This window comes from Leopardus geoffroyi, chromosome A1, assembly GCF_018350155.1.
Source record: "Leopardus geoffroyi isolate Oge1 chromosome A1, O.geoffroyi_Oge1_pat1.0, whole genome shotgun sequence".
In the NCBI taxonomy this organism is placed as follows: Eukaryota; Metazoa; Chordata; class Mammalia; order Carnivora; family Felidae; genus Leopardus; species Leopardus geoffroyi.
The window spans coordinates 90,777,055-90,803,425 of NC_059326.1; the positions used below are offsets into that span (position 1 = coordinate 90,777,055).

Sequence of the window (26,371 nt, forward strand, 5' to 3'; positions counted from 1 at the left end):
ATCGGCAGATGCAGAGTGAGCCAGTGAGAATGCCGAGGAACGGTCCTGGGGTCATCAGGCCCGTGGGTTCTGCAGTAGGACTTTGTGGGCTTTGCTCACCAGGATGAATCTAATGGGGGTCTGGGATGGCTGGGTGGCAGTGTCTGCAGGGTCTGGGGTTCTATGGGTGCACATGGCTGGCGACGCCTTGGCCCAAGGCCTCTGCCACCAGTTAACATTGCTCATGGGGGTGTTAGCTCCCTTACAGTGATCCTCAGCACCCCAAATAACACACATTTAGGAAAAAAGCATACATTGGTGCTGCTAGACAAGTGCCCCTGCCCCCCAGTACCATGACCAGTCCCTGAAGGTTCCTTCTGGACCAGGCTCAGAGTGGAGGAGCTCAGAAGTGCTGGTTCCCAGGCAAGTCAGAGGTCAGGAGGAAGCGTGGGTATGCACAGCCTTCAAGGAGGCAGGGGGGCCTGATGGGACAGTAGGGTAAAGGTGTTAGATTCTAGCTGGTGTGTGTATTGTGTGGACTGGGCTGTCCGGGGCAAATGGCAGCCAAGGGAAGGGGCTGGCGGCAGGACCTTGAGCAAGAAACTTGGGCCTTATTCTGTGAGCTCTCCTCCACCTCACATCTCGAGGCCATAGTCTGCCGGGGCTCGGCTGGTGAGATACGGGAGTTCAGAAAGAAAAATTCCACTTTTCGATATTTTGGCAAACGTTCCTATAGCAAGAGTCATTTTTCTTCTTTAGCAGAGAGTGCCCTGTTATTTATGTGAATGTTAATTTGTGACTGGGGACATTCCCCGACGCGGTCTTCTTATTGAGTGAGACCTGGGAAATGTCAGCTGGAGCATCTGTCAGGGTTGGGTGTCAGTTCTTGTGATAAATGGGCAGGCCCGTCATGGTCCCAGGGTCTGAGCCTGACCCACTGACCTCTCTGTTCCGGCCAGACTGGGAGGCCAGTTCCATTTCCCGGAGGCCCTGTCTGGCGCTGGTGTGCTCAGGGGCCAAGTATGGGACAGTCTGGACTTTTACAGGCTTAATAGGCCACCTCCCATGGGAGTCACCCTGGTGCTGCCTCATTTAACAGGAAGACCCACAGGCCAGCCCCTGCCTATGCTGGCTCCCGGGAGGCTCTCTTGCCGGCATCTTGTTTATCCTATTTTATTCCCTTATCTTTCCCTCTGTGCCCCCCACCCCCTCCCTGCTTCTTTCTTCAAACACATCATTTTGGTATAAGCCCTTTGTAAACATCTCAAAAAGTACAGAAAATACTAATAAAAAAGCAAAACCCACCTCAAACCTTCACACTGTCAACTCTTTGTCACACATATTTCCAGACCCTTCTCATTTCATGTTAATAATCGTGATAACTGGCTAATGTGCTAGGCACTGTGCTGAGTGCTGTTATCTCATTTAACCCTCACCCTAAGTGTGTGCAAATACTGTTTTTCTCATTTTGTAGCAGCAGCACTGAAGCTCAGAGGCCACACAGTTCGCCAGTGCTGAGGTCAGCATTTGAATTGAAGCAGAGTGACTTGCAGGCCATGCCCTGATTTGTTCGGCTGTGCAGACATTCAGCACACAGATATATGTGACTTTATAGAAAGGCATCGTACTGGTGCTGGGCCTGCCTTTCTTAGTCAGCAATATGTTATGGATGTAGTTGTTCCTTAAGTGGTAAAAAGTCCCATCTGTGAAACTATTTAGACCTAGCATAGATTTGTAAAATTTGTAACTTTTTTGCAAGGCAGGAGATTTTTGAAAGCAATCTGACCATTTACATTTATTGTTATAACAGATATGTTTGTTGTTGCTTCTGTCATCTTATTTGCATTTTCTGTTTTTATGTCCTTATGTTGTTTTTCTAGTCTTACATATTTTCTCTATGATCTATTCTCCTTCATCTCCAGTCATTTGGAGGGAATATATTAGTTTTATAGGTTGTGGCTTTAACAACTTCAAATAGGATTCTGAAACTAGTGTTTATCAACTTTAGCAGCTTATCAGTAATTGTTGATCCTTCTATGGAAGATTAAAAAATTAACTGAAATTAAACTGCTTCTTTCATCCCTCCCATAACCCCTCTTTCATATTTTTCAACTTGTTTGGCAATTTTTGCCACAACTTATTAAAGTGGAGTTAGGAATTATTACATTGCATAACTTCCCTTTCCAGAATGTATGGTAAACAACATCTGGTTTGTAATAATTATTACAGTGGAATGGATGCAGAGGCCAGATCAGGTACTTTCAACCTGTGATTTTCCCATTTGTGGAAACTTGATTTTGAAATCAAGCCCCAAGTTGCATAGAGCAGCAGGCAAGAAAAGATGGGGAGGGATGTAAAATGGAGCTGAGGCAGAAGCTGTGGAGAGGATCCTGTCCAGCATCAGAGGTGGGGCACAGTGCTTCTATGTCTCCTGCTCTGAGTCTCTGACTTGCTGGAGGTCACACACCTAGTTAGTTTGCAGAATTAGGGCTCCCATCCCAAACTCGTGGTGTCTAAAGCAGTGTTCTCTCTAGGCCTGTGTTCCCTAAGTGTTAAGCAAAAGAGATGGATGATATGGGACCAAACATGACATTGAAAAACACTGGATCCTATCAAAATCCCAGCTGACTTCTTGGCAGAAATTGACAAGGTGATCCTAAAGTTCATATGGAAATACACGAGACCCAAAATAGCCAAAACAGTATTGAAAAAGAAGAACAGAGTTAGAGAACTCACACTTTACAATTTCTTTTTTTTTTTTTTTTTTTTTTCAACGTTTATTTATTTTTGGGACAGAGAGAGACAGAGCATGAACGGGGGAGGGGCAGAGAGAGAGGGAGACACAGAATCGGAAACAGGCTCCAGGCTCTGAGCCATCAGCCCAGAGCCCGACGCGGGGCTCGAACTCACGGACCGCGAGATCGTGACCTGGCTGAAGTCGGATGCTTAACCGACTGCGCCACCCAGGCTCCCCTACAATTTCAAAACTTACTAAAACATGATGGCAATCAAAACTGTGTGGTACTGGCAGAGGGACAGATGTACAGACCAACGAGGCAGAACCAAGGATTCAGAAATAAATCCTCACATTTATTTTTGACAAGAGGGCCAAGACAGTTCAATGGAAGAAAAATCAGTCTCTTCGGCCGGTGGCTCTGGGACAATTGGACACCCACATGCAAAAGAATGAATTTGGACCCCTGCCTCATACTCTTAGAAAATGGATCTTAGATATAAAGATAAGAGGTAACACTGGAAATCTGTTAACAAATCGAAGAGTAGGACTTCATTATTTTGGGTTAGCCAGAGCCTTAGATATGACACCAGAAGCACAAACAACAAAAGAAAAATAAGTAAGTTGGACTTTATGAATGTCCTTTCAACTTCAAAGAACTCTGTACAGAAAGTGAAAAGACAACTTATAGAATGAGAGGTAAAGTTTTCAAATCACAGATCCAATGGGGACTTGTATCTAGAATATGTTGAAGAACTCTTACTAATCAAGGAGAAAAATGAAAATAATCCAGTTGCAAAATGAGCAATGGGGGTCTGAACATTTTTCCAAAGAAGAGAAATGGCCAATGAGCACATGAAAAGATTCGTAAAGTCTTTTGTCATCAGGGAAATTTAAATCGGAACCACAGTGGAATGCCACTCTACTCTCTCTCTCTCTCTCTCTCTCTCTCTCACACACACACACACACACACACACATACACACACATGGATGGCTAGAAGAAACATAGGTAATGACAAGTGTTGGCAAGGAGGTGGGGAAGTCCGAATTCCTCACACCCTGCCGGAGGGAACGTAAAATGGTGCACCTGCTTTGTGAAACAGTCTGGCATAGGGTTACCATATGACTTAGCAATTCCACCTCTAGGTAGATCCCCAAGAGAAATGAAAACCCATGTCTGCACAAAAAACATATGCATGAATGTTCAAAGGAGCATTCACAAAGCCAAAAAGTTGAAACAAGGCACATGTCTACCAACCAGTGAATGGATACATAAAATGTGACGCATCTGTAGGATGGGCTATTAGCTGATAGTAAGAAAGGAATTTAAGTATTGACGCATTTTACAGCGTGGGAATCTTGAAAACATTATGTTAGGTGAATGAAGTCAGTCACAAAAGATCACGCAGTGTATTCTGTTTATAGAAAATGTCCAGAACAAGCAAATCCCTAGAGACAGAAAATAGATTGGTGGTTTCCAGGGGCTGGCATGTGCATATGTGGGGGAGATGCTGGGGGAATATGGGAGTGACTGCTAATGTATACGGGGTTTTTTTTTTTTTGGGAGGGGGGGGTGATAAAAATGTTCCAAAATTGATTGTGGTGATGGTTGGATTATACACCCTGTAAGTGGGTGAATTGTAGGATATGTGAATTATAGTCCAGTAAAGCTGTTCCATATTAAAAAAGCATGAGTCTCATAGAGAGAAAGTTATTCCTCTCTCAATTCTATTTTAAACTTTCAGATGGAGTCAAAGAGAGTCTCAGTTTGATGCTAACAGGTCTTCTTCAATGCCCCTTCAGGGTTTTTTTTTTCTGTCTTTTTGGTAATAGAGATCAAGACTCAAGCTAAGAGTCTTACTGTATAGGATCATCCAGCTAGAATTTAACAAAACTGGGTAAGGCCCAAATCATAATGGCGGTGAAAAGAATGTGGGAGTTCGGTGTCCCCGCACTGGATCTCCTGGGGGCCGGTGGTGAGGGGCTGGTCTGTGTTCCCAAGCCCGCTCCTGGCCCACAGGGAGAGCTGATCTAGTAGTTTGACGTCCTTGAACCTTAGAGTCCCCTGGATATGGAGTGTTCTGCCTTATATAATCTTAGGGGAGTTTGAAATGGCATCATATTTAAAGACCTCTGTAGAACTTGCTGTGCGTGCTGTCGGGACTCAAGCCCAGGGGTCACTCAGGTACCACAAAGCCCCTTAGGAATGAAGGGCAGAGACTTGCCACACTGAAGCACAAAGGGGAACCCAGGCACAGAGCAGCGCACTTGGGGTCTGTCCAGGCTGGGAGAGTGAGCTGCTATGGCCTTTCTTTTATGGGGAGAGACAATGCTTCAGGGGAGGTGTGGGGTTCCTGCTTTCAGTTGTTTTGGCCCTTTCAGGTCTCATGGAATTATGGAAAGAGGACCAGTGCCTAATTCCCAGGTCCCCTGGCCCAGCTCCTCACTTCGCAGATGAGGCAGCTACGGGCTGCAGAGGGAACAGCGCTGGCCTCAGACCAGGATTCCAAGCCGGGTCTCCTGGCTCTGTATCCAGGGCTTACTCCCCTTGTCAGTCCCTCCCTCTACTCTGCCTTTCGAAGTGAGGTCCTGCTTTCCTTAGCACTCGCTTGTCACACGTGTCTGTTGGGGCCGCAAGGTTTTGTGCATCGGAAAACCTTGGGCAGCTGAGGGCAAAAGAAGGATTTTCTGGAGCAAAGGATCTCAAGGCCCCAAGACAGGGCAGGGCCTGCCGGGTGAACTTACTGAGGCTGTGTGGTGCACAGGCTGGGGACTGTGGTCCTCCGTGACCTGCCTGTGTCACTTGGCTGGGGAGGACACCACAAGGCTGGCTCTGGCAACAGCCTCCCCTTTCACCTGGCCTGCACACTGCGGGGAGGGATGGCTCCCCAAGAGGAAAGAAGGCCACATGGATCCACCAAATGAGGCAGAGAGCAGGGGAGGCAAGGACTCGGCCTCAAGGGTGTCCACAGACTTCTCCAGAAGGGCATGTTCCGGAAGGCACAGAGCAATAGTGGATGGAGATGTAGGGGAGAGGACACATGTTTCTATGGGATTGCTTTCATGTGCTGGCGGCCAGTGCCTCCCACAGATGGCTGGTGCTCCTTTTGGGAAAGTGGGAAAATGACCCTGTAAAACATGCTCTGTGGTGCTGAACTGAGAAGGAGCCCCTGCTGGTTGGGACTCCCATGGGACAATAGTCCTTATGCTTGTGATGTGTGGCATTTAGGGTCCAGCACTCCCCACACACCCATAAAGCTTCCAGGGCCGTGCTCTTATTTTCCCCAGGTGACTGGGAGGGAAAAGAACATGCTCTAGATGACTTGGAAGTGGCAGGTCCTTTTTTGGCAGTGCACTAGACCATCATTACCAAAAGGGAGGAGAGAAGAATGGATATGGTTCTGTCAGAGCTAAAATAGCTCCAGGAATGGAAATCTTACCAGATGCCAGTGTTCTGGGGGATTCCTGTGGCAAGTGCACGTGTGTGTGTGTGTGTGTGTGTGTGTGTGTTTCAGAACAAAGTCAAGTTTTGGGTGACAGCAGGCTGATGCAGGTGTGTGCTGCCTTGTCCCCTGTCAGAGTCTGGATCCTTCTGTTTTTGGACCAGCATATTCCTTTTTTTCTATTCTTGATTGTCACCATTGCAACCCTGACAAGCACCTGACAGCCTTGGTACTGGAGGTTGCAAGAATGACAAGATTGAGTGACAGCCTCCGTCCCCCATCACACACGCGTGGGAGCCTGCTGCTTGCTACAGCCTGTGGCTCCCACTGAAGAAGCCAGTGAAGACAGGGGGCTGGGTGCCTTGCTTTCCAGGGAGACCCCAGCTCTGAGAGTGTCAGTGTTTTAAATACTTTAAAATTCAGAGTAACAGGGACACCTGGGTGGCTCAGTCGGTTGGGCATCTGACTTTGGCTCAGGTCACAATCTCATGGTTTGTGAGTTCGAGCCCCACATCAGACTCTGCTGCCACCACAGAGCTCGCTTTGGATCCTCTGTTCCTTTCTCTCTCACTGTCCTTCCCCTGCTCCCTCTCTCTCTTTCAAAAAAAAAGCATTAAAAAATTAAAAAAATTAAATTAGGGGCACCTGGGTGGCACAGTCAGTTAAGTGTCTGACTCTTTGTCTCGGCTCAGGTCATGATCTCACAGTTCGTGAGTTCAAGCTCCGCATCAGGCTTTGCGCTAATGGCATGGAGCCTGCTTGGAATTCTGTCTCTCATTCTCTCTGCCCTGTTCCCACTTTTGTGTGCTCGTGCTCTCTCTCTCAAGATGAATAAGTAAACTTAAAAAAATTTTAAAAACCACAAAATTCAAAGTAACAGAGGATATCCGTTAAGTCTTTGGATTCTTATAATTTTTTTTAACGCTTAATGTTTATTTCTAGTGACTACTTCATCATAAACCAAACAGCAAAGGAACAGCCATAGAAGAAGGAAGGGGTAGGGCAGGCATCTTATAATTCACCAAGTTCTGAGGACCAGCCAGTGGATTTGATGACTGAAGCGCTACCAGGTTCCAGGCCGCTGCAGTAGAGCCCTCCCTGTGATCCTCCCGCCTGGCTAGGTTGTGCAGACGGTCACGGAGTTCAAGAACAGAGTGGGTTTGGGGCAAGAGCCAGTGTCGGGTGGCCAGCCCTGCGAAGGGACACCAAGCTGGACAGACACAAGTGGGATCTTGATGGAGTGCCCTTCAGGGACTTCTTTAATATTTATTAAGTGGGGAGAGGAAACAGATTCTTATTAATGAAAATTACATGTAGAAACAGATACACGTGCCCCTGGCAGCAGGAAAATCAAAGTCCTGGGGGGAAAAAACTCAGCAAAACGTAGCCCACGTTCTGTACCTTGTTCTCTTGTCAATTTTCTTTTGCAGGTTTCTAGACAGATCATTCCTGGGATGCATACTAAGATGCTTGAAATTCCGGCAATAAAAGAAACCCCACTTTCTTTCTGAAGAGCCCCCACCAAGCGTGTCCCAGCCAGGGGTGGGGAGGAGTGACCAAATGTTGGTCTCGGGTAGCCATCCACTGGTCCTGGGGTGGCAGTGCTGGTCTTGAGGTGGGCAGCCTGCAGTCTCAGGGTGACCAGATGCTGGTCTGGGGGTGGTCATCCATTGGTCTCACATGGTCAGCCTCTGGATTCTGTGGGGTCATGTGCTGATCTTGCGGCAGGTGTCTGCCTGCTCCATTTGTGAGCACTGTCAGTTAGAAGTCTCTGGTTTCACGAGGAAACCTGAGTAACCTGGCATGATGCTTCAGGTTTATCTCAGTGTGCTCTGTGCCCTTGAGATGGGCCCTTGGGAGGGTTCCTGCCAGGCAGCTGGGCCAGTTTGGGCCCTGGTCTCCTGACTGTGGCTCAGGATGGCATCAGATTCAGTGCCCTTGGGTCATCCCAGCAGGAGGCCAGCCAGGGAGGAGAGCCCGACCCTGGCATGTAGGGAGACCCTTAACTCTTCTGAAATCTTTTAGGCCAGAGAGGCCTGCTCCTCACCAGGTTGGGTTGTCACATAAGGTCCCTCTAGAATGACCCCAGGGCCATCAGGCTGTGGCATAGATGGTTCCTAGTCTGGGGTGCAAGAGTCCCTCCAGAAGAGGGGGTTGCCTTGCTGTTTGCTGGCGTCTTATTGTCTTGCCCCCTAATTGCCACAATAGGTCTGGTTTGGCCCAGGGTCCCACCTGGGAGATGCTCCCTCCACCTGGGGTCAGGGTCTGATTCCTAGACCCTATGTGTTCCCAGCAGGCTTTCCCACCCCTGGGTCTTAGTTCTCTCATTTGCAAAGCAAGCAGGTGGATGACATCAGTTGGGTCGCAGAGCACCTTCAGCCTGTGCTCCGGTTCTGTGTCCCAGGCTGTATCTGCTCCTGCAACAACCATGTGATGGGGAGGGATGATCAACTCTGTTTATAGGCAATTCATTGGAGGCTCAGGGAGCCTTAGCACCTTGGCTGAGGTCACCTGGTCAGGCAGAAATAGAGCTGGGAACCCAGAACGCTGACTCTGGACTGCATGGCTAGTTCCCACGTGTACTTGAATGGGTTCTTTGATAAGATGGGTTTGAGACACCAGTCTGCCCCCAAACCACAAACGTGGGAGATGTCAGTGGCACTGTAGAGGAAGGAACTCTTGCTGTTGTCCAGTCACCCACAAGGCAGTTGGAAGGGGATGGCCCATGATGTCCCCGCCTTTCCTGTGTCTCAGAGGACATGCCCCACTGTTGTGGGGTCATTTATTCACTCATCCGCAAGCTTTTGCTCACTCCCTGCCTGGCCTGATGGGACCCTGGGACCCGGGCATGAGTCAGAGTGTAGGGCCTGCAGAGTTCTCACAGGCTTGTCCTCCCCTCACTCCTCCCTGGTGACCTTGGCACCCTGGTCTTGGCCCCCATAGCACTGGCTCCTACCCTTCCTTTGCATCTTAGACCCCTTCCCCAGAAGACTGAGATGCTGCAAACCCATGTCTTTGGGGGGGCTGCTGTGCCTGCCTCTCTCCAATCCTGTGCCCTTCAGAGAATGGCCACCCCCTTCATCCCACTGCCCACTGGGACCCTGTATTCATTTTCTGCAGCTGATGTAACAAATTACTGAGAACAAGAGAAACTTATTCTCTCACAGGTCTGGAGGCCAAGGTCAGGGTGTTGGCAGGGCCACATTCTCCCTGGAGGCTGGAGAGGAGAATGCGAGGGGACTCCTGGCCAGTGCCAGCTAAGCTGGTGTGTTAGATGGGCAGCCGGAAATGCCAGCTTTTCTGATGTTTTGAGAGAATTTGAAAATCTGGTCATTTATGTGCAATCCTCTGATTCTTAAGTTGGAGCAACTAATTTAAGCTTTTAAGAAGCTCAGAGTGAGGTCACCAAGTTGGCAGAGTAGGGGATTCAGCCTCCATCCCCCAAAGAAGATGAATAATTAGGCAACTATCCACCAACAAAAACATCTCCGGGAAAACTCAGGAGTCCACTTAAACTTCGGCAACACAGTAGAACAAAAACCCTGAGAAAAATGGCACAAGAAGAAAAGGAAGGCAGCTTCATTTTGTCTGTATCACCCCGTCCCCCAGGCTAGCGCTGCTCTGTGCCAAGAGGGAACTTCCCCAGCATGAGTTTCCCACACCGGGAAAGGGAGAGTGGGGTGTGCAACCAGCTTCCCTAGCCTCTCAGTGAACAAAGGACCCACTCTGTGTCACCCCATCCAGAAACCAGTGAAGCTGAGAGGTATAGAGATGGCTAGGAACAAAGAAGAAGGACAAGAATTACCAGCATTAGGAATGACCATGGTTCCCCGTGGTCCACTCCACAGGGGACCCCAGCAGTTTTCACTGCTGAAGAAACCGATGGTCAGCATGGCTGCTATGGACCCCTGCAGATTTTTTAAATTGATTTTTTAAAAAGTTTGTTTTTGAGAGAGAGAGAGAGAGAGAGAAGGGGAAGGGCAGAGAGAAAGGGAGAGAGAGAATCCCAAGCAGGCTCCATGCTGTCAACGTGGAGCCCAGCGCCAGGGCTCTATCCCACAAACTGTGAGATCATGACCTGAGCCAAAATCAAGAGTCGGATGCTTAACCAACTGAGCCACACAGGTGCCTCTAGAGCCCTGCAGATTTTACCACTGAGTTTTCATCCCACACGCTTTCACACTCACAGACACTAGCTGCTTGAGTCCCTCCTGCTCCCTCTTCCCACACCCTCCCCCCAAGCCTGGGATCTGCATCAGCAGCCTTCCCTGGCCTCTGTGGCTGCACGAGTGCAGAACACCAGCCTAGACCCCTGTGGCTGACCCCCACTGCTGTGTATACACAGGGCTAACCCCTTCAGCTGTACACATGCATACTGCTGACCTGACTCTTGTCACCAACCTCCACTGCCATGTGTGTGCCTGTGGTGAGACCCTGCCACTATGGGAGTGCACAGTGACAGCTAGGTCACTGGTAACTGTTAGTGTGTCTGTGGTTGGCTTTGGTTCTTACTGCTGGTCCTGGCTCTTGTCACAAGTATATATGAGACAAGACCCTGCCACTCCACAGGCACCTGCAGCTGATCCCCATAGCTGAGTGTGTGCATACCACCAGGTCTGGCCACCACCACTGCCTGCCCTGATCCCTAGCCACTAGACCTGAAGGCGCCACTGAAGACCTCAAGAGTGCTTGTAGCCACTGAAGACCCCCATAGTGCTTTCCAGGGACCATGAACTTGTCAATGTTGTGGATTCTAGCATCCTAAGCCAATGAAACATCATGTCTTCCCTACCCACCCTGCCCCCCCTCCCGGACCCAGAACCACCACACACCCCCTGCAGTTGGTGCCCTGCTTTTGCCCACCAGATCTGGGGGCCAGATGTCAACAGCATGACCCAGTGTGCTCCCACATGCAGATGAAGGTCTTCCCTTACTGAAGTCAGCTTATAAAGTCTGGAAATGCACAGAAACCTATGCAAGGCTGCAGGGATTATGAGGAATCAGAGAAATGAGGCCCCATAAAAGGAACACAGTAAACTTCCAGCAACTGATCCGAAAGAAACGGAGATACATGAATTGCCTGATAAAGAATTCAAAATAATCATTCTAAGTTTCCTCAGAGAGCTTAAGAGAGCTAGGAAAACAACACAAGAACAAAATGAAAAGTTTAACAAAGAGAAAACATAAAAAAGAACCAAACAGAAATATTGGGGTTTAAAAACAGAGTGATTGGAGTGCAGAATTCAATAGAGAGTGTCAACATCAGATTGGACCATGTAGAAGAGACAGTCAGTGAGGTAGAAGGCAGATCATGTGAAATTATCCAGTCAGAGGAGCGAGAGTATGAAAAGGAATGGAGGAAGGCCATAGAGCTTATGGGTCACTAGTTAGAGACACAATCTATGCATTATTGGAGTTCCAGAAAGAGAAGACAGGGAGAAAGGGGCAGAGAGTTTATTTAAAGAAATACTGGCTGAGAACTTCCTAAACCCGGGGAGAGGTTTGGAATCCAAGTTCATGAAAATCACCCCAAATTTCTATCTAGAAAGATCTTCTCCAGGACACATTATAGTAAACCATCTAAAGTCAAAGACAAAGAGATCCTTTCAAATGCAGCAAGAGAAAAAATTTCTCTCTTACCAGAGACCCCCCACCCCATAAAGCTCTCAGTGGATTTCTCAGAAGATACCTTGCTGGCCAGAAAAGATGGGGAGGATATATTCAAGGTGCTGAGAAAAAAAAAAAAAAAAGAAAAACTATCAACAAAGAATACTTTATCTTGCCAAGTTGTCCTTCAGAAATGAAGACATGATAAAGACTTTACCAACCAAACAAAAGCTGAGGAAAGCTCATCACACTAGACCTACTTTACAAGAAATACTGAGGGGTGCCTGGATGGCTCAGTTGGTTAAGCATCTGACTCTTGATTTTGGCTCAGGTCATGATCTCATCATTGTGAGTGAGATTGAACCCTGCATCTGCACTGTCAGCAAAGAGCCTGCTTGGGATTCTGTCTCCCCCTCACCTGCGCATCCACATGTACATGTGCATGCACATGCTCTCTCTCTCTCTCTCAAATAAATAAACATTAAAAAAATAAATGCTGAAAGGAGTTCTTCAAGCTGAAACAAAGGGTGCTAATTAGTAACATAAGAACATGTGAAAAAATATAACACCCCCGTAAAGTATATAATCAAATTCAGAATACTTTAATACTGTAATATGGTGGTTTGTTAACCCCTTAAGTCTAATATAAAGGTTAAAGAATGCAAGTATTAAAAATAGCTATAGCTATAACAATTTGTCAATGAATACATGGTATGAAGAGATGTAAATTGTGACATCAGAAACATAAAATGTGGGAGTGGAAAATAAAAGGGAGAGTTTTTGTGTTCAATTGAAATTAAGTTGTTATCCTTGTCTGAAGAAATCCTCAGCATCTTAGAGACTGGAAAGTGTAAGTGCTTTTTGGTGAATGCAGTAACCTAACTTCTTCCCAGCCTGCTGTCCTGGACCTGAGCTGCAGCCTCCAGCCCTGCCATCCCTCCTGCAGACTGGATCCCCCTACAGCCATTTCTGTTCTAATGGAGTGTTGTACAGCCTTTAGCCCATGGGAAATCTTTGTAGTAAGAAACCAAGGACCGGTTTTCCATCCGACATGTGTGAATGCCTTACCCCCCTTTATTCTACATTAAGTCCTAGTTCAGGTTCTTTGAGAATGAGCAGGGAAGGGGCAGAGAATCCCAAGTGGACTCTGCTCTGGAAGGTCAGCCCAATGCAGAAGATCATTGAGCTGAAACTGAGAGTCCACATGCTTGACTGACTCAGCCACCCAGGCACTCTAGTCCTATTTTAGCCTTACATCTCCAAATGGTGAAACATTTCAATAAAATAACAATGATTTTGAAAAAAAAAAAAGAAACTAAGATGTTATCAACAGTTATTATATCTGTAAGATGAGTAAGCCTCAGAGTAACTGCAAAACAAAAACCTATGGGAGATGCACACAAGATAAAGAGAAGAGAATCAAAGTATACCACTGTAAAAAATCATCAACTCACAAAAGAAGACAGCAAGAGAGGAAGAAAGGAACAAAGGAACGATAGAACAGAAAACAATTAAGATGGCTTTGGTGAGTCTTTAACTATCAATAATTACTTTAAATGTAAATGGGTTAAATTCTCCAATCAAAAGTCTTAGAGTGACTGAGTGGATTGAAAAAAAAGGAAGACCCAACTATATGCTGCCTACGAGAGACTTACTTCAGCTTTAAGGACACACTTAGCCTTAAAGTGGAGGGATGATAAAAGATATTCCATGAAAATGAAAACAGAACAGAGCAGGGGTAGCTATACTTATAATAGATAAAATAGAGTTAAGTCAAAAACTGTAACAAGAGAAAAAGAAGGTCATTATACAGTTATAAAGTGGTCATCAAGAGAATATAAGAAGTATAAATGTATATATAGACTCAACATCAGAGCACCTAAATGTAATAAATCAAATACTAATAGATCCGAAGGGAGAGATAGACAACAATACAATAATAGTAGCCCCACTTTCAATAGTGGATAGATCATTCAGACAGAAAATCAATTAGGAAACATTGGACTTGAACCATACTTTAGACCAAATGGACTTAACATGTATACAGAACATTCCATCCAATAACAGCAGAATACATATTCTTCTTGAGTGCACATGGAACAATCTCCAGGACAGATGACATGTTAGGGTGGAGAACAAATCTTAGCAAATGTAAATCATACCAAGTAACTTTTCTGATTACAAGTGGTATGAAACTAGAAATCAACAACAGGAGGAAAACTGGAAAATTCACAAATATGCAGAAACTAAACAACGCATTCTTGAACAACCAGTGGGTCAGAGAAGAAATCAAAAAGGAAATAAGGAAAGTATCTTGAAACAAACAAAAATGGAAACACAACATACCAGAACTTATGTGATACTGCAAAAGCAGTTCTAAGAAGGAAGTTTATTTTATTTTTGTTTTTTGTTTTTTGGTTTTTTTTCAATATATGAAGTTTATTGTCAAATTGGTTTCTATACAACACCCAGTGCTCATCCCAAAAGGTGGCTTCCTCAATACCCATCACCCACTCTCCCCTCCCTTCCACCCCACCCCCCCATCAACCCTCAGTTTGCTCTCAGTTTTTAAGAGTCTCTTATGCTTTGGTTCTCTTCCACTCTAACTTCTTTTTTTTTTCCTTAAGAAGGAAGTTTATAGTGATAAATATCTACAATAAAAAAGATTTCAAATAAACAGCCTAACTTTACACCTCAAGGAACTTGGAAAAGAAAAACAAACTAAGCCCAGAGTTAGCTGAAGGAAGGAGATAACAAAGATCATTTCAGGACTAAATGAAGTAGAGAATAGAAAAATAATTAAAAGATGAACAAAACCAAATAAAGTTGTAAATAAAATTTAAAAAGATATTATAACCAATATCACAGAAATATGAAGGATCATAAGAGAATACTATGAACAAGTATACAACAACATATTAGACAACCTTGAAGAAGTGGATACATTCCTAGAATCATATAATCTACCAAGACTGAATTAGGAAGAAATAGAAAGTCTAAACAGACCAGTAATGAGAAGGAGATTGGACCCATAATCAAAAATATTTCCAAACAAAGAAAAGCCCCAGAGTAGATGATTTCACAACTAAATTCTACCAAACATTTCAAGATGAACTAATGCCAATCCTTCTCAAACTCTTCCAAAAAATTGTGGAGGAAAGAACACTCCCAAACTCATTTTATAATGCCCAAACCAGAAAAGGATGCTACAAGAAAAGAAAACTATAGGCCAATATCCCAGGTGAACATAGATGCAAACATTCTCAACAAAATACTAGCAAACCAAATTCAATAGCACATTAAAAGGATCATGCATATTGTCAGGTAGGATTTATCCCTGGGATGCAAGGTTGTTTCAACATATGCAAATCAATAAATGTGATACACCAGCTTAGCAGAATGAAAAACAAAATTCATATGATCATTCCAATAGATGCAGAAGAAGCATTAGACAAAATTCAACTTCCTTTCATGATAAAACTCTCAACAAATTGGGTGTAGAAGGAACATAGCTCAACATAATAAAGGTTGTATGTGACAAACCCACAGCTATTATCATACTCAATAGTGAAATGTTAAATGCTTTCCTGCTAAGATCATGAACAAGACAGGGATGCCCACTCTCACCACTCCAGTTCAACTTAGTACTGGAACAATTTTTTTAAGCTTATTTATTATTTAGTAATCTCTACACCCAATGTGGGATTTGAACTCCTGACCTCAGGAACAAGAGTTGTATGCTCTTCTAACTGAACCAGCCAGGTGCCCCAGTAGTGAGACTTCTAACCAGAATAGTCAGGCAAGATAAAGAAATAAAAGGCATCCAAATAGGAAGGGAAGAAGTAAAATTGTCTATATTTTCTGGTTACATGATCTTATATACAGAAAATCCTAAAGACTCCATCAGAAAACTGTTAGAATTAATCAAATTGATTAAAGTTTCAGGATACAAAAATCAACATACAAAAATCAATTACATTTCTATATGAGAACAGTGAGCTATCTGACAAAGGAAGAAAACAATCTCATTTACAATCACATCTAAACACACATCACATCACCCAAGGAAGTGAAAGATCTACACACACACACACACACACACACACACACACACACACACACAAGGATATTGATGAAAGAAACTGAAGAAGATACAAATAAATGGGAAGATATACTTTGTTTATGGATCAGAAGAGTTAATGATGTTAAAATGTCCATACTACACAGAGCCATGTCTAGATTCAATGGAATCTCTATCAAAATTCCAAGTTCTAATAGAAAACCAATCCTAAAATTTATATGGAAGCACCAAAGACCCCAAATAGCCAAACAAAAAATGGTGGAGGCATTATTCTGATTCCAAAATGCATTTCAAAGCTATAGTAATCAAAACAGTATGATACTGGCACATAGACAAATAGAACAGAATTGAGGGTCCAGAAATAATCCCACACATAACACAGTGAGTTTATATTTGGCCAAGGAGCCAAGAATACTCAATGGGGAAAGATAATCTCCTCAATAAATAGTGTTGGATAATAACATGCCAAAGAATGAAATTGGACCCCTGTCCTACACCACTTACAAAAATTAACTCGAAATCGATTAAAGACTTCAACGTAAAATCATAAAACTTGAAGAAAATATAGGAAAAAACTTCTTGACGTTGGTCTTGGCAATGATTTTTTGGATATGACACCAACAGCATAAACAACAAAACCAAAAATCAGTAAGTGGGACTACATCAAACGAAAAAGCTTTTGCACAGCAAAGGAAACCATCAACAAAATGAAAAGCCAACCTGTGGAATAAGAGAAAATATTGCAAAGCAGCATGTATCAGATAAGAGGTTAATATCCAAAATACATACAGAAGTTATACAACTCAAAGCAGAAAAAAAATCTGATTAAAAAAATAGACAAAGGGCTTGCATTAGACATTTTTTTTCACAGAAGACGTACAGATGGTCAATAAATACATAAAAGGTGCTCAACCTCAGGGAAATGCAAATCAAACCCAACCATGTCGCATAACATCTGTTAGAGTGGTTATCAAAAATATGAAATAACAAGTGTTGGTGAGGATGTGGAGGCAAGGAGCCCTTCTGCACTGTGGGTAGGAATGTGAGCTGGTTCTGTCACTATGTCACTATGGAGATTCCTCAAAAAATTAAAAATAGAACTACTGTATGATCTAGAAGTCCCACTTGTGTGTATATATAGAGAGGAAATGCCAACAGAATATTGAAGTGATATCTGCACTCCCATATCCATTGTGTCATTATTCATGATAGGCAAGAAAGCAACCTAAATGTCCATCTGTAGATGGCAGGTTGATAAATGTGGTTTGTATATACAATGGAATATTATTCAGCCTTTATAAAGAAGGATATCCTGCTGTTTGTGACAACATGGATGAAACTGGATACTATGCTAAGTGAAATAAGCTAGACACAGAAAGACAAATGTAATCTAAAATATTCAAACTTGGGGCACCTGGGGTGGCTCAGTCAGTTGGGCATCTGACTCTTGATTGCAGCTCAGGTCATGATTTCATGGTTCATGAGATTAAGCCCCATGTCAGGTTCTATGCTGACAGTGTGGAGCCTGCTTCAGATTCTCTCTCTCCCTCTGCCTCTCCCCTGCTCATGCTTGCTCTCAAAATAAATAAACTTAAAAAAAAAATAAAATAAAATACTCAGACTTATAACAGTGGAGTAGCATGGTGGTTGCCGGAGGCTGAAGGGAGGGGAAAATGGGAGGTGATGGTACAAAATTTTAGTTATGCAAGATAAGTTTTGGAGATCTATTATATAGCACAGTGCCTGTAGCTAACAATATTCTATCATATACTTACAATTTGCTAAGAGGGTCAAATATCATATGAAGTGTTCTTACCGTGAGAAAATGATAATAATAAAGGGGGTGGGAAGATAGCTTGAAGGTGATGGATATGTTTATGCCCTTGATGGTGGTGGTTTCATGAGTGATACTTATTCCCAAACTCATTGAGTTGTATACATTAACTGTACACATCTTTTTACATGCCAATCATATTTCAGTAAAATGGTTTTAAAAAACCCACCCAGAACCCTGAATGGGTCATAAATGTGTGATCTAAAGGAAATGTATCTGCAGGTTGACACAGTGGGGCCCCCCAGTGTGAGACCACCAGTTTATGGATAATAGATTGAAAATCAAAAGCATGGAAGTTGGACGGATGGCCAAAGGGAGGGTAGGGCCCTGTGCCTGCAGTTGGGGGATCTGAACAAGGTGCTGAAGGAAGAAGGGGAGTTTGCCAGATGGCCAAGTTGAGAAGGCCTAGCTGTGTGTGCTGTATTGGAAGGAGGGGCTGTCCTGGCCACTGGTGTGAGGTGTGCGAGTTAGGGACTGGGGGTGGGGGTGGGGGGCAGTGGGAAGCTGAGAGTTTTGGATGCCACAGTACAGAGCAGCCTGAATCCTGACAGGGACAGGGGTCCAGGGACAGCTTTCCAGCACGGGGAGGGGGGAGGCGGCTACAGCCGGTCTTGGGGGAGACAGCAGTCCAGTTGCTGCGGAGTCTGGGCCGGTGACTGATGTAGGTATAGGTAGGGGTAGACGGTGGGGGATGGGGACCGTGGCCGGCCTCAGAGCTGCATGCTGTGTCCGTGGCTTGCACCGCTGGGCAGCGTGCATTGTGGTCAGCGTGTGTTTCACAAGGGAAGCTGGAATAGTCCAGTTTTGAGACCCAAAATCTCATCATTTTGAGGGTCGGGTTCAGAACTTTTGAAAATACTGTTTTGGTCCAGCTGGCCATGTCTGCAGCAGATGTAGTCCCCAGTTGACAGTTTTGGCCTTTGTCTTGGATTTTGGGCTTCTGGGGGGAGGGCGTGGGGGCGACTCAGACTCACGCAGAGTCACCACCCTCCAGGGCTCTGGCCTCAGTGACTAGAAGTGGAGGCTCTGGGCAGATGAGACTTCTGGGGTCACGTGTGTGCCCCCACCCCGGCCTGGGGTTCAAGCCTGACACCTAGCTGGGGTGCTGGGCAGAGTCCCTCTGGTCCTATCAGTCTGGTGGGAGGTTCTTCCCTCTGGGACCCCTCCTTGGTCTGTCTGCTGTGCTCTGGGAATTTGAACCATTTCATTTTTGCCCCACAGGCTGGCCTGATCCGTATGGAAGAGGAGGAATTCTTCATCGAGCCCTTGGAGAAGGGGCTGGCAGCTGAGGAGGCTGAGCAGGGCCGTGTGCATGTGGTGTATCGCCGGCCACCCACTCCCAGATCCCCTCCTCTGGGGGGGCCACAGGCCCTGGACACAGGTAAGGCCGCTTGGTAAGCCCTGGGTGTGTCCCTGGGGACCCAGGCACCCCTTCTGCAGGCCTGGTCCCAGGCTGAGCATGAGCTCTGCTCTCACTGACCACATGGCATGGTGGGAGTACTGGGGTGCTGGGCGGGGGGCTCTGCTGTGGCTGCACATGGGCCACAACCAGCAAGTGTCAGGGAGCCGGGGAAGCACAGACTAGGCCTGCACTTGGGCCCGAGTTCGGTGCCCATGTCTGAGCCTGTTTCTCTGAAGAAGATATCTGCTGGCCCCAGACAGCCTCTCCTTCCTTCTGTGTGGTCCACTTTCCCTGCAATGATGATTGACTGCCCCTTCCAGGCCACTCCCAGAGAAGGGTCCTGAGCTCTCTTTAGGCCCCATTTGGACCTTGCTTCCTCTGGTAGATAGCCAGATGCCACGAGGGGAGGGGAGGGCATGATGAAGACCCCAGAAGTGCTCCCAGCAGCTTCGGCAGCCTGTACACAGACTCAGATCATTTTTTTTTTCTTTCTTTTTCAACTTGGAACCAAGGTGCTCTCTGGGCCCAGGAGCATGGAAGGAGCTTCTGGATGGGCATGGTGACAGCTGCTGGCTGTAGCCCCTCAGACCCTTCAAGGAGTCTTGGCCTACCTCCAGCCCAAACCTCCCCTCTCTTCTTGGGATCTTGGGTGCTGGGTTTCAGCAAGGCCAGGTTGGGGTCTGACCATGGTCCTAGCAGGCCTCACGGTCCTCAGGGCCCCAGGGACCAGATAAGGCTGCCTTCCCTGTGCCTAGGCTAGGCTCAGCCCCCAGCCTCTGGTCCTGATGGACCCCTGGCTGCAGATGGTCAGGGCAGCTGGGCCTTAGGTCAGGCTCATCTGCATGTGTACAGAGAGCCCCGAAGGCCCCGCTGGGCCAGCCCAGCCATGCTGTGATTTGCCGAGACACTCCCATCACCCGAAGCCGCCCAGGCTCATTTATTTCAGGTCTCTCTGACTGCCCAGCTTGACAGATAAATTGGGCGCAGGCTGGCAGGGCACCATTCTAATTTCAAGGAGTGGCAACAGATACCTTTGCAAAGCAATTGTTCCGTCAGGAAGCTCAGCGCTCTCTGGAGCTGATCAATACTTTGGGCAGACCCTTTTTCCCAGGTGATGAATTGCTGTCTGCCATGCCTTCTTCAGGCTCAGCCTTCCTGCCTCTTTCCTACCCATGGGCTTCTCCGCAGGGGGAGGAATGGAGAATGACCTCAGAGCGTGAGCATAAGAGTGAAAATAGGGCAGGCGAAATGCCCCGGACCAGGGATAAGGGACTATACTGGTCAGCTGTCCTTGGGCAAGTTTGGGCCTCTCTCTGTCCAGTGGGATCAGAAGGGCCTGTGTCTCAGAGAGCTGAGGGCTTTCGGCTTGATGCTTCTGGGCTCTGCTCAGTCTAGGTGAGGTAGAGCCTGTAAAGAGGGGCTGTCAGGTGCTCTGGGCTCGCTCCAATTCCAGATTCCATGTGGTGCCTATCTCCTGAATGTGGCAGCCTTCCCCCTTGGCCTTGCCGGCTTTGCCTTATTTTCTGGGCTTCTGTTGGTCTTTTGGTACCTTCTGTTAAATCCGTCCTCCCTTCCCGCCACCTATTGTTAGAACTCAGGATGCAGGAAAGGAATTTCAAACTACAAACAAACCTAGAAACCAGTGGCCTTAGAAGATGCTGGGAAAAGCTGGCTTCATGGGTTGGAGGCTGAGATTGTGCTAGAAGGTGGTGGGGTGTGGTGAAGGTATTCCAGCCTGGACCTTAGACCTCAGGCCTGGGCTTTGGGCGTGTAGGTTCCAGGCTGTGGGGCTGTGGGTGGTTGGTCCAGGCCACAAGCCCGGGGTCTGGGGCCAAGTCCCCTTTCAGTCATGTCCATGCCCAGTGTCAGCACGACCCTGTGCGGGTGACTTGGTCCACCCACACAGTGAGAGTACATTTCTCACCGGATGTGCCTGATTGTTCCCACTCACTCAGGACTGAGGCCCACTCACTGGCTGGAGGGGGTCCAGACGCAAGTTATGCTGGGGCTGGGCTGAGGGCCCACGGTGAACTTAGACAGTCCAGCTTTCCATTAGCCTGGGCCTTGTCCAGGCCCATAGTGTGTGTGCGCGCGCGTGTAAGCCAGGGGATCCTTTCTTCTAGTGAATTCTGATGGGGACTCTGATATATCAGTGTGGCTGTGGCTGAAACAAGCAGGAGGTGCTGACTTGAGGCTTCCCCCCACCTCCCCACCCTCTCCCAAGACAACTTCCGGAAGCAGGTTTGAAGCTCCCATGATGGGCCATGGATATGATAGGTTCTCTGGGGAAGGGAAAATACCTGTTCTGGGTCTTCCAGTCTGAGGGCGGGGGGGGGGGGTGGTGGCATCTGACTGGGTGTGGGGTTGGGGGTAGGGGTGCCTATTGGGGTGGGTAGGTGTATCCCACACAGCCTTTCCCGGGTGCTGAGACACACTGTCCTGTTTTCTCTGAGCACCTAACAGCCTTCCTGGGGTGCTTTCAGGAGGTCACCCAGCCTCAGAGAATTGTTATCACGAATACTCTCCATCATATGAGGTCAGTTGCTGGGCTGCAGACTACCCAGGGAAGATGGATGGAAAGTGAAGGTGTTCACGTGTCTTGCCAGACTCAGGCCAGGGTCTGGCATGTGCTCAGAGCAGCTTAGCATATAATAGTGTTGCCCTTGGGCCCTGGAAGAAGGTATTAGGGTGAACAAAGGCTTGAGAGAGAGGAGGGGGGACCTTTTCTCTCCTGATTGCCCTACATACGTTGCAGAAGTGTTTCTGCTCAGCCCTGCTGGACCCAGGAACCCAGAAGGGGCAGGAGGGCAGAGCTGAGGCCAGGGGGCCAGGGCGGCCTTTTGGGGACAGGTGGCGGAGGCATTTCCAGGCCTCCTCTCTGCCAGGCCTCACTCGGGTGCACCTGGCCTCATTCTCTGTCCCTGCCCTGAGCCAGCCCTGTGTCTGGGAGAGTATGTTGCTGGGGGGACTATATAACATCAGCCTTTTTGGTTTTTGTGAGCCTGTACGGGTGTGTGCATGCACTTTTGCACTTAGGCACATACGTGGATGGGGTCCCACTCTGAGTTCCGGGCCTACGCCTGAGCCCTGCCCTGACTGCCATCTGTCAACTCTGTCTGGGGCTGTGGAGGGGGAGCCAGGGCCAGCGGGTGTGGGAAGAGGAGCCCCAGTCTGGGCCGGAAGCCCTGCCTAGTACTTGAGCCGGTGACCCTGGCACGTCACTCCCTCCTACTCTCTGGCTACTGCGACATACTGCCGCCAACTGGGTCGCTTAAAACAGCTGCAGTGCGTTATCCTCTCCCAGTTCTGGAAGGCGCAAGTCCGACAGGAGTATTGTCTCTGGGCAGAAACCAAGTGTCGGCAGGGCCATGCTCCTTCTGGAGGCTGCGGGGCGATCTGCTCCTGGTCTCGTCCAGCTTCTGGTGGTTGCTGGGGTCCCTTGGCTTGTGGCCACATCACTCCAGTCTCTGCCTCTTGGTCACACTGCCTCTTCCCCTTCTGTGTGTGTGTTTAGTCTCCCTCTGCCTCCCTCTGGTAAGAGTGCATGTGATTGCATTAAGGGGCCCATCCAGATGATCCAGAAGGGTCTCCCCCCATCTCAAGGTCTGTCATCTAATCACATCTGCAAAGTCCCTTTTTGTCATATAAGGTAACATTCACAGGTCCTAGGAATCTTGGGGGCCACCAGTCAGCTTACAGAGGAAGTGAACCAGCCCTGTAGAGCAGGGCCATCTGTGCAGTGAATGGGATGCCCATCCTTAGAGGAGCAGGCACCCCTCGCTTCTTCTTGGGGCACAGTGCTCAGGCACAGCTCAGGCAGGGCCATTTCCCTCTGCCTCCGCCAGACTGTGGGGCCTGGAGAAGCTGGGCCATTCTGTGGCCAGGCTGGCCCCAAGACCACGTGCACAAAGCTGGCCTTGCCACTGACACTAAGAGCCTGGTTGTCTGTGGGAGGCTGAAGATCCCCACAAGGTGGGAGAGATCCCTGGGTCATGAGCTGGGCATGTGGTCTCTCCGTCAGGCACATGGTGCCATTAGCAGAAAGCCCTGCCATCCCAAGACGCAAGGCCAACAGGACCCAGTGGACAGTATCAGTGAGGACAGTGGCAGAGGGTAAGAAAAACAGCAACACCCATCCTTGGCCTGACTTTCATTTCCCTCCTTTGACACAGGGGTGCCTGGGTGGCTCAGTCGGTTAAGTGTCCAACTTGGGCTCAGGTCATGATCTCATAGTTCACGGGTTTGAGCCCCACGTAGGGCTCTGTGCTGACAGCTTGGAGCCTGGAACCTGCTTCCTATTTTGTGTCTCCCTCTGTCTCTGCCCCTCCCCTGCTCACACTCTGTCTCTCTCTCAAAAATAAACATGAAATAAGTTAAAAAAAACAAGCAATGACTGACACAGAGAATATGTCTCTACTAAAAGGGAAACAGTAGCGTGAATGTGGTGGCATGTGGCATCCAGCCATGGCCTCGTCGTGGGCACAGAGCTGACCGGAGGCCTCGTCCACAGGGGCAGCCCCTGCTTAGCTCCCCTGAGCATGACCTGCTGGAAGTGTGGCCCTGGGACAGTGATCCTCTTACTGTCAAGAGAATCCAAACATCAGAACTTTCATGTGAACTCTCATGATTTAAAAATATTGCTTCAAATTTCTAAAAAGCTCCGTATGAGCCAAATAGGACATGGCCTCCATTGGCCACCTGTGCTTAATTGATGCAGAGACGGAAGTGTCCTCTGTGCTTCTGTGGGGGGTGCTCTGCTAGGCCCCCTGCAGTCCCGGCACATGCCCTCAGGATGGAGGAGGGGCTTCATGCCCCTGCTAGGTGGGTGGTCTCTGTCCCACAGAACTGCCCATGGGCCACTGTGTCCTCCTGCCTGCTTTGCTCTACGTCTTGGCTGAAGGAAGAGAAGTCAGACAGCTCAGTGCTCGTGACCTTGGCTGTTGCCTCCTCGGAAGCAGCCCGTGCCAAGCCTCTGCCCACTGCTGTCAGGCTGCGGCATCCTCCCTGGCGGGCAGAGGAGGCATGCCGCCCTCGGGAGCGTTCTGCCCTCCTGCTGCCAAGGAAAGCCAGCGAGAGAGCACGGACAGGGTGCTGGCACTGTGTGCTCCTCCTAGTGGCTCCTCCACGTGGCCAGCCTGCAATCTCCATCCAGTGGCCCACAGTGGTTCCTCTGCTGACCCGCTGCGTATCTCCATCCATCACGGGACATTGCCTTAAGCAAGGTAGGAGTTCCCCAGGCCTCTGAGGAGTAGGGAAGGGGCTGCCTCAGGAGTGAAGCTGGAGGTAGGAGTGCAGGGCCAGGAGCCAGGGGGCCAGGCTGATGCTACGAACTGGCAGGGTCTGCAGCCTGGAATGTTCCAGAGCATGGATGGCGTCCTGCAGGCAGTGGGAGGCTTCAGTAGGAAAGGAGTCTGAGATAGTTCTGTGTCACAGCCAGCCATCTGTGGTCCGGGTTGGAGGCAGGCAGTCCAGAGTGGGGTGCAACGGAGAGAGAGTGGAGTCCTGTCAGGACAGGCCATGGATGGGAGGTGGGCAAGGCTCCACTCAATAGTAGGTAGATGACCAGGCCAATCTCGGTGATGCAGTGAGTGTGAGGCATAAGGGAGAGGCTGAGGCCCGAAGGGGGTGTGGAGGGGGCTGCTAACTTGTTGGAGGCCAGATCGGGGAGGCTTTCCTCTCTGTGGTCTGTTTCCAGAGACACATTACCACAAGCTTGGTAGCTTAAAACAATACAGGTTTATTGTCTTACAGTTGTGGAGGCCAAAAATCCAAAATAGATCTTAAGGGGCTAAAACCAAGATGTCCATAAGGTTGGTTCCCTCTGGAGCATCAATGAGGAGAATCCCTTCCTAGCCTTTCCCAGCTTCTAATGTCCACCAGCATCCCTTGGCTGGTGGGCACATCACTCTGGTCTCTGCTCCCTTGGTCACTGATTCCTCTTCTGTAGTCAGGTCTCCCTGACACTTGTGATTACATTTGTCCCATTGGGGTAATCCTACCCATTTCAGGAGCCTTAATGTGATTAAGTTAAGGGTAAGTTGAGTCCTGCTAACCATATAAGATAACACTTACAGGGTCTGTGGATTAGGCTGTGGACATTCTGGGGCCATGATTCAGCCTCCATGGTATCTAAATGTTAATGCCTGAGGTTCTGTCGGAGTGGGGAGAGAGGCCCTTGCCTGGCTTTGCACCCTGAACCCCAGGCCTGGCTGTGTCTGGTGGCTTCTGTCTGTGTCCCCAACCTAGGCATCCCTGAGCCTCTTGCTGAAGCCCCACGGCCGGGTCTGGCTCTCATGGGTGGAGACCTGGGGGCTCTCATACCAGACTTGGCTTCATGCCCTGCCCAGCCAGCTCAGAGTTGCAGCTGAAAGCCTAGGGGCCTCTGAGCTTGATTCCCAGGGACCCTCATCTTCCCCTCCTCATTCCACCCCCCGGGGCTGTATCTGCAGTTCAGGGACCAGAGGAAACCCAAGGCAGTTGGCCTGGCTCCTAGAGGCATGTTTCAGAGTTGAGCGCACCCTTGGCAGCGACCTCAGTGCTCCTGCTGCTCTGCGGCCAGCCCCCCTGGACGGCTGTAGGAGATGCCAGCGTGGTGATGTGGCCTCACGCCCGAGGGGTGGGCTGGGGTGGGCGCTGGGACAGCCGGGGCTGCACATTCTTGAGGCCTGGATATTTGTCTGGGGTCAAACTTGGAAGAGCGCCCCAGAGCTGTCGGTGAGCGGGGGCTGTGCTTGTTCCCCAGGCTCTACACACAGGGGCCCTGGCCAGTGGTGGGTTATGCAGTGGAGATTTGCTAGGTGTGGCCCTCGAGACACTGTGACTGGCACTCTGCCTGGGTGCCGTGGACAGCCCACGTGCTCAGCTGCTTTCCTCAGACATAAATTGAGCAGTCTCTGTGTCTCGGGCCTGCTCTCCTCCCTCCCTCCCTCCTCCTGAGTTTGTGTGGAATTTTGTCCAGGGGTGGAGCCAGCCAAGTGATCGTGGCCCAGGAGAGATCTGATCTTTGCCGGAGCACCATGAACGATGATGAATGCGACTTGGAGATGGAGGCTTGGCCCTGGCCTGGGGGTGGCCCCAACTCAGGTGCAGGAGACAGTTCTCAGAGACAGGCCAGTGGTTCTCACAAGAGCCAGGCAGTTTGGTGTAGAAGTCGAGTGTATCTGCCTCATCTGTAAAATGGGTGCAATGGCACAGGGCGCATGGCACTTAAACAGCTTTGGCACGGCACCTGCTCTATCTTTGCTGTTACCCATTATTCCGATTCAGGCTGTTTGCTCAGGCTCTGCGGG

At 48.4% G+C, this 26,371-nt stretch overlaps 1 protein-coding gene across 1 annotated transcript in view; it reads left to right on the forward strand.

The window, feature by feature from the left end:
* The window catches only part of ADAMTS2 (ADAM metallopeptidase with thrombospondin type 1 motif 2), a 243,665-nt gene that overhangs the window by 60,238 nt on the left and 157,056 nt on the right, over positions 1-26,371 (forward strand). Inside the window, exon 3 of the mRNA XM_045485147.1 lies at positions 18,902-19,061. Within this exon, the coding sequence (XP_045341103.1) occupies positions 18,902-19,061 (160 nt within the window). The remainder of the gene's footprint in view (positions 1-18,901; positions 19,062-26,371) is intronic.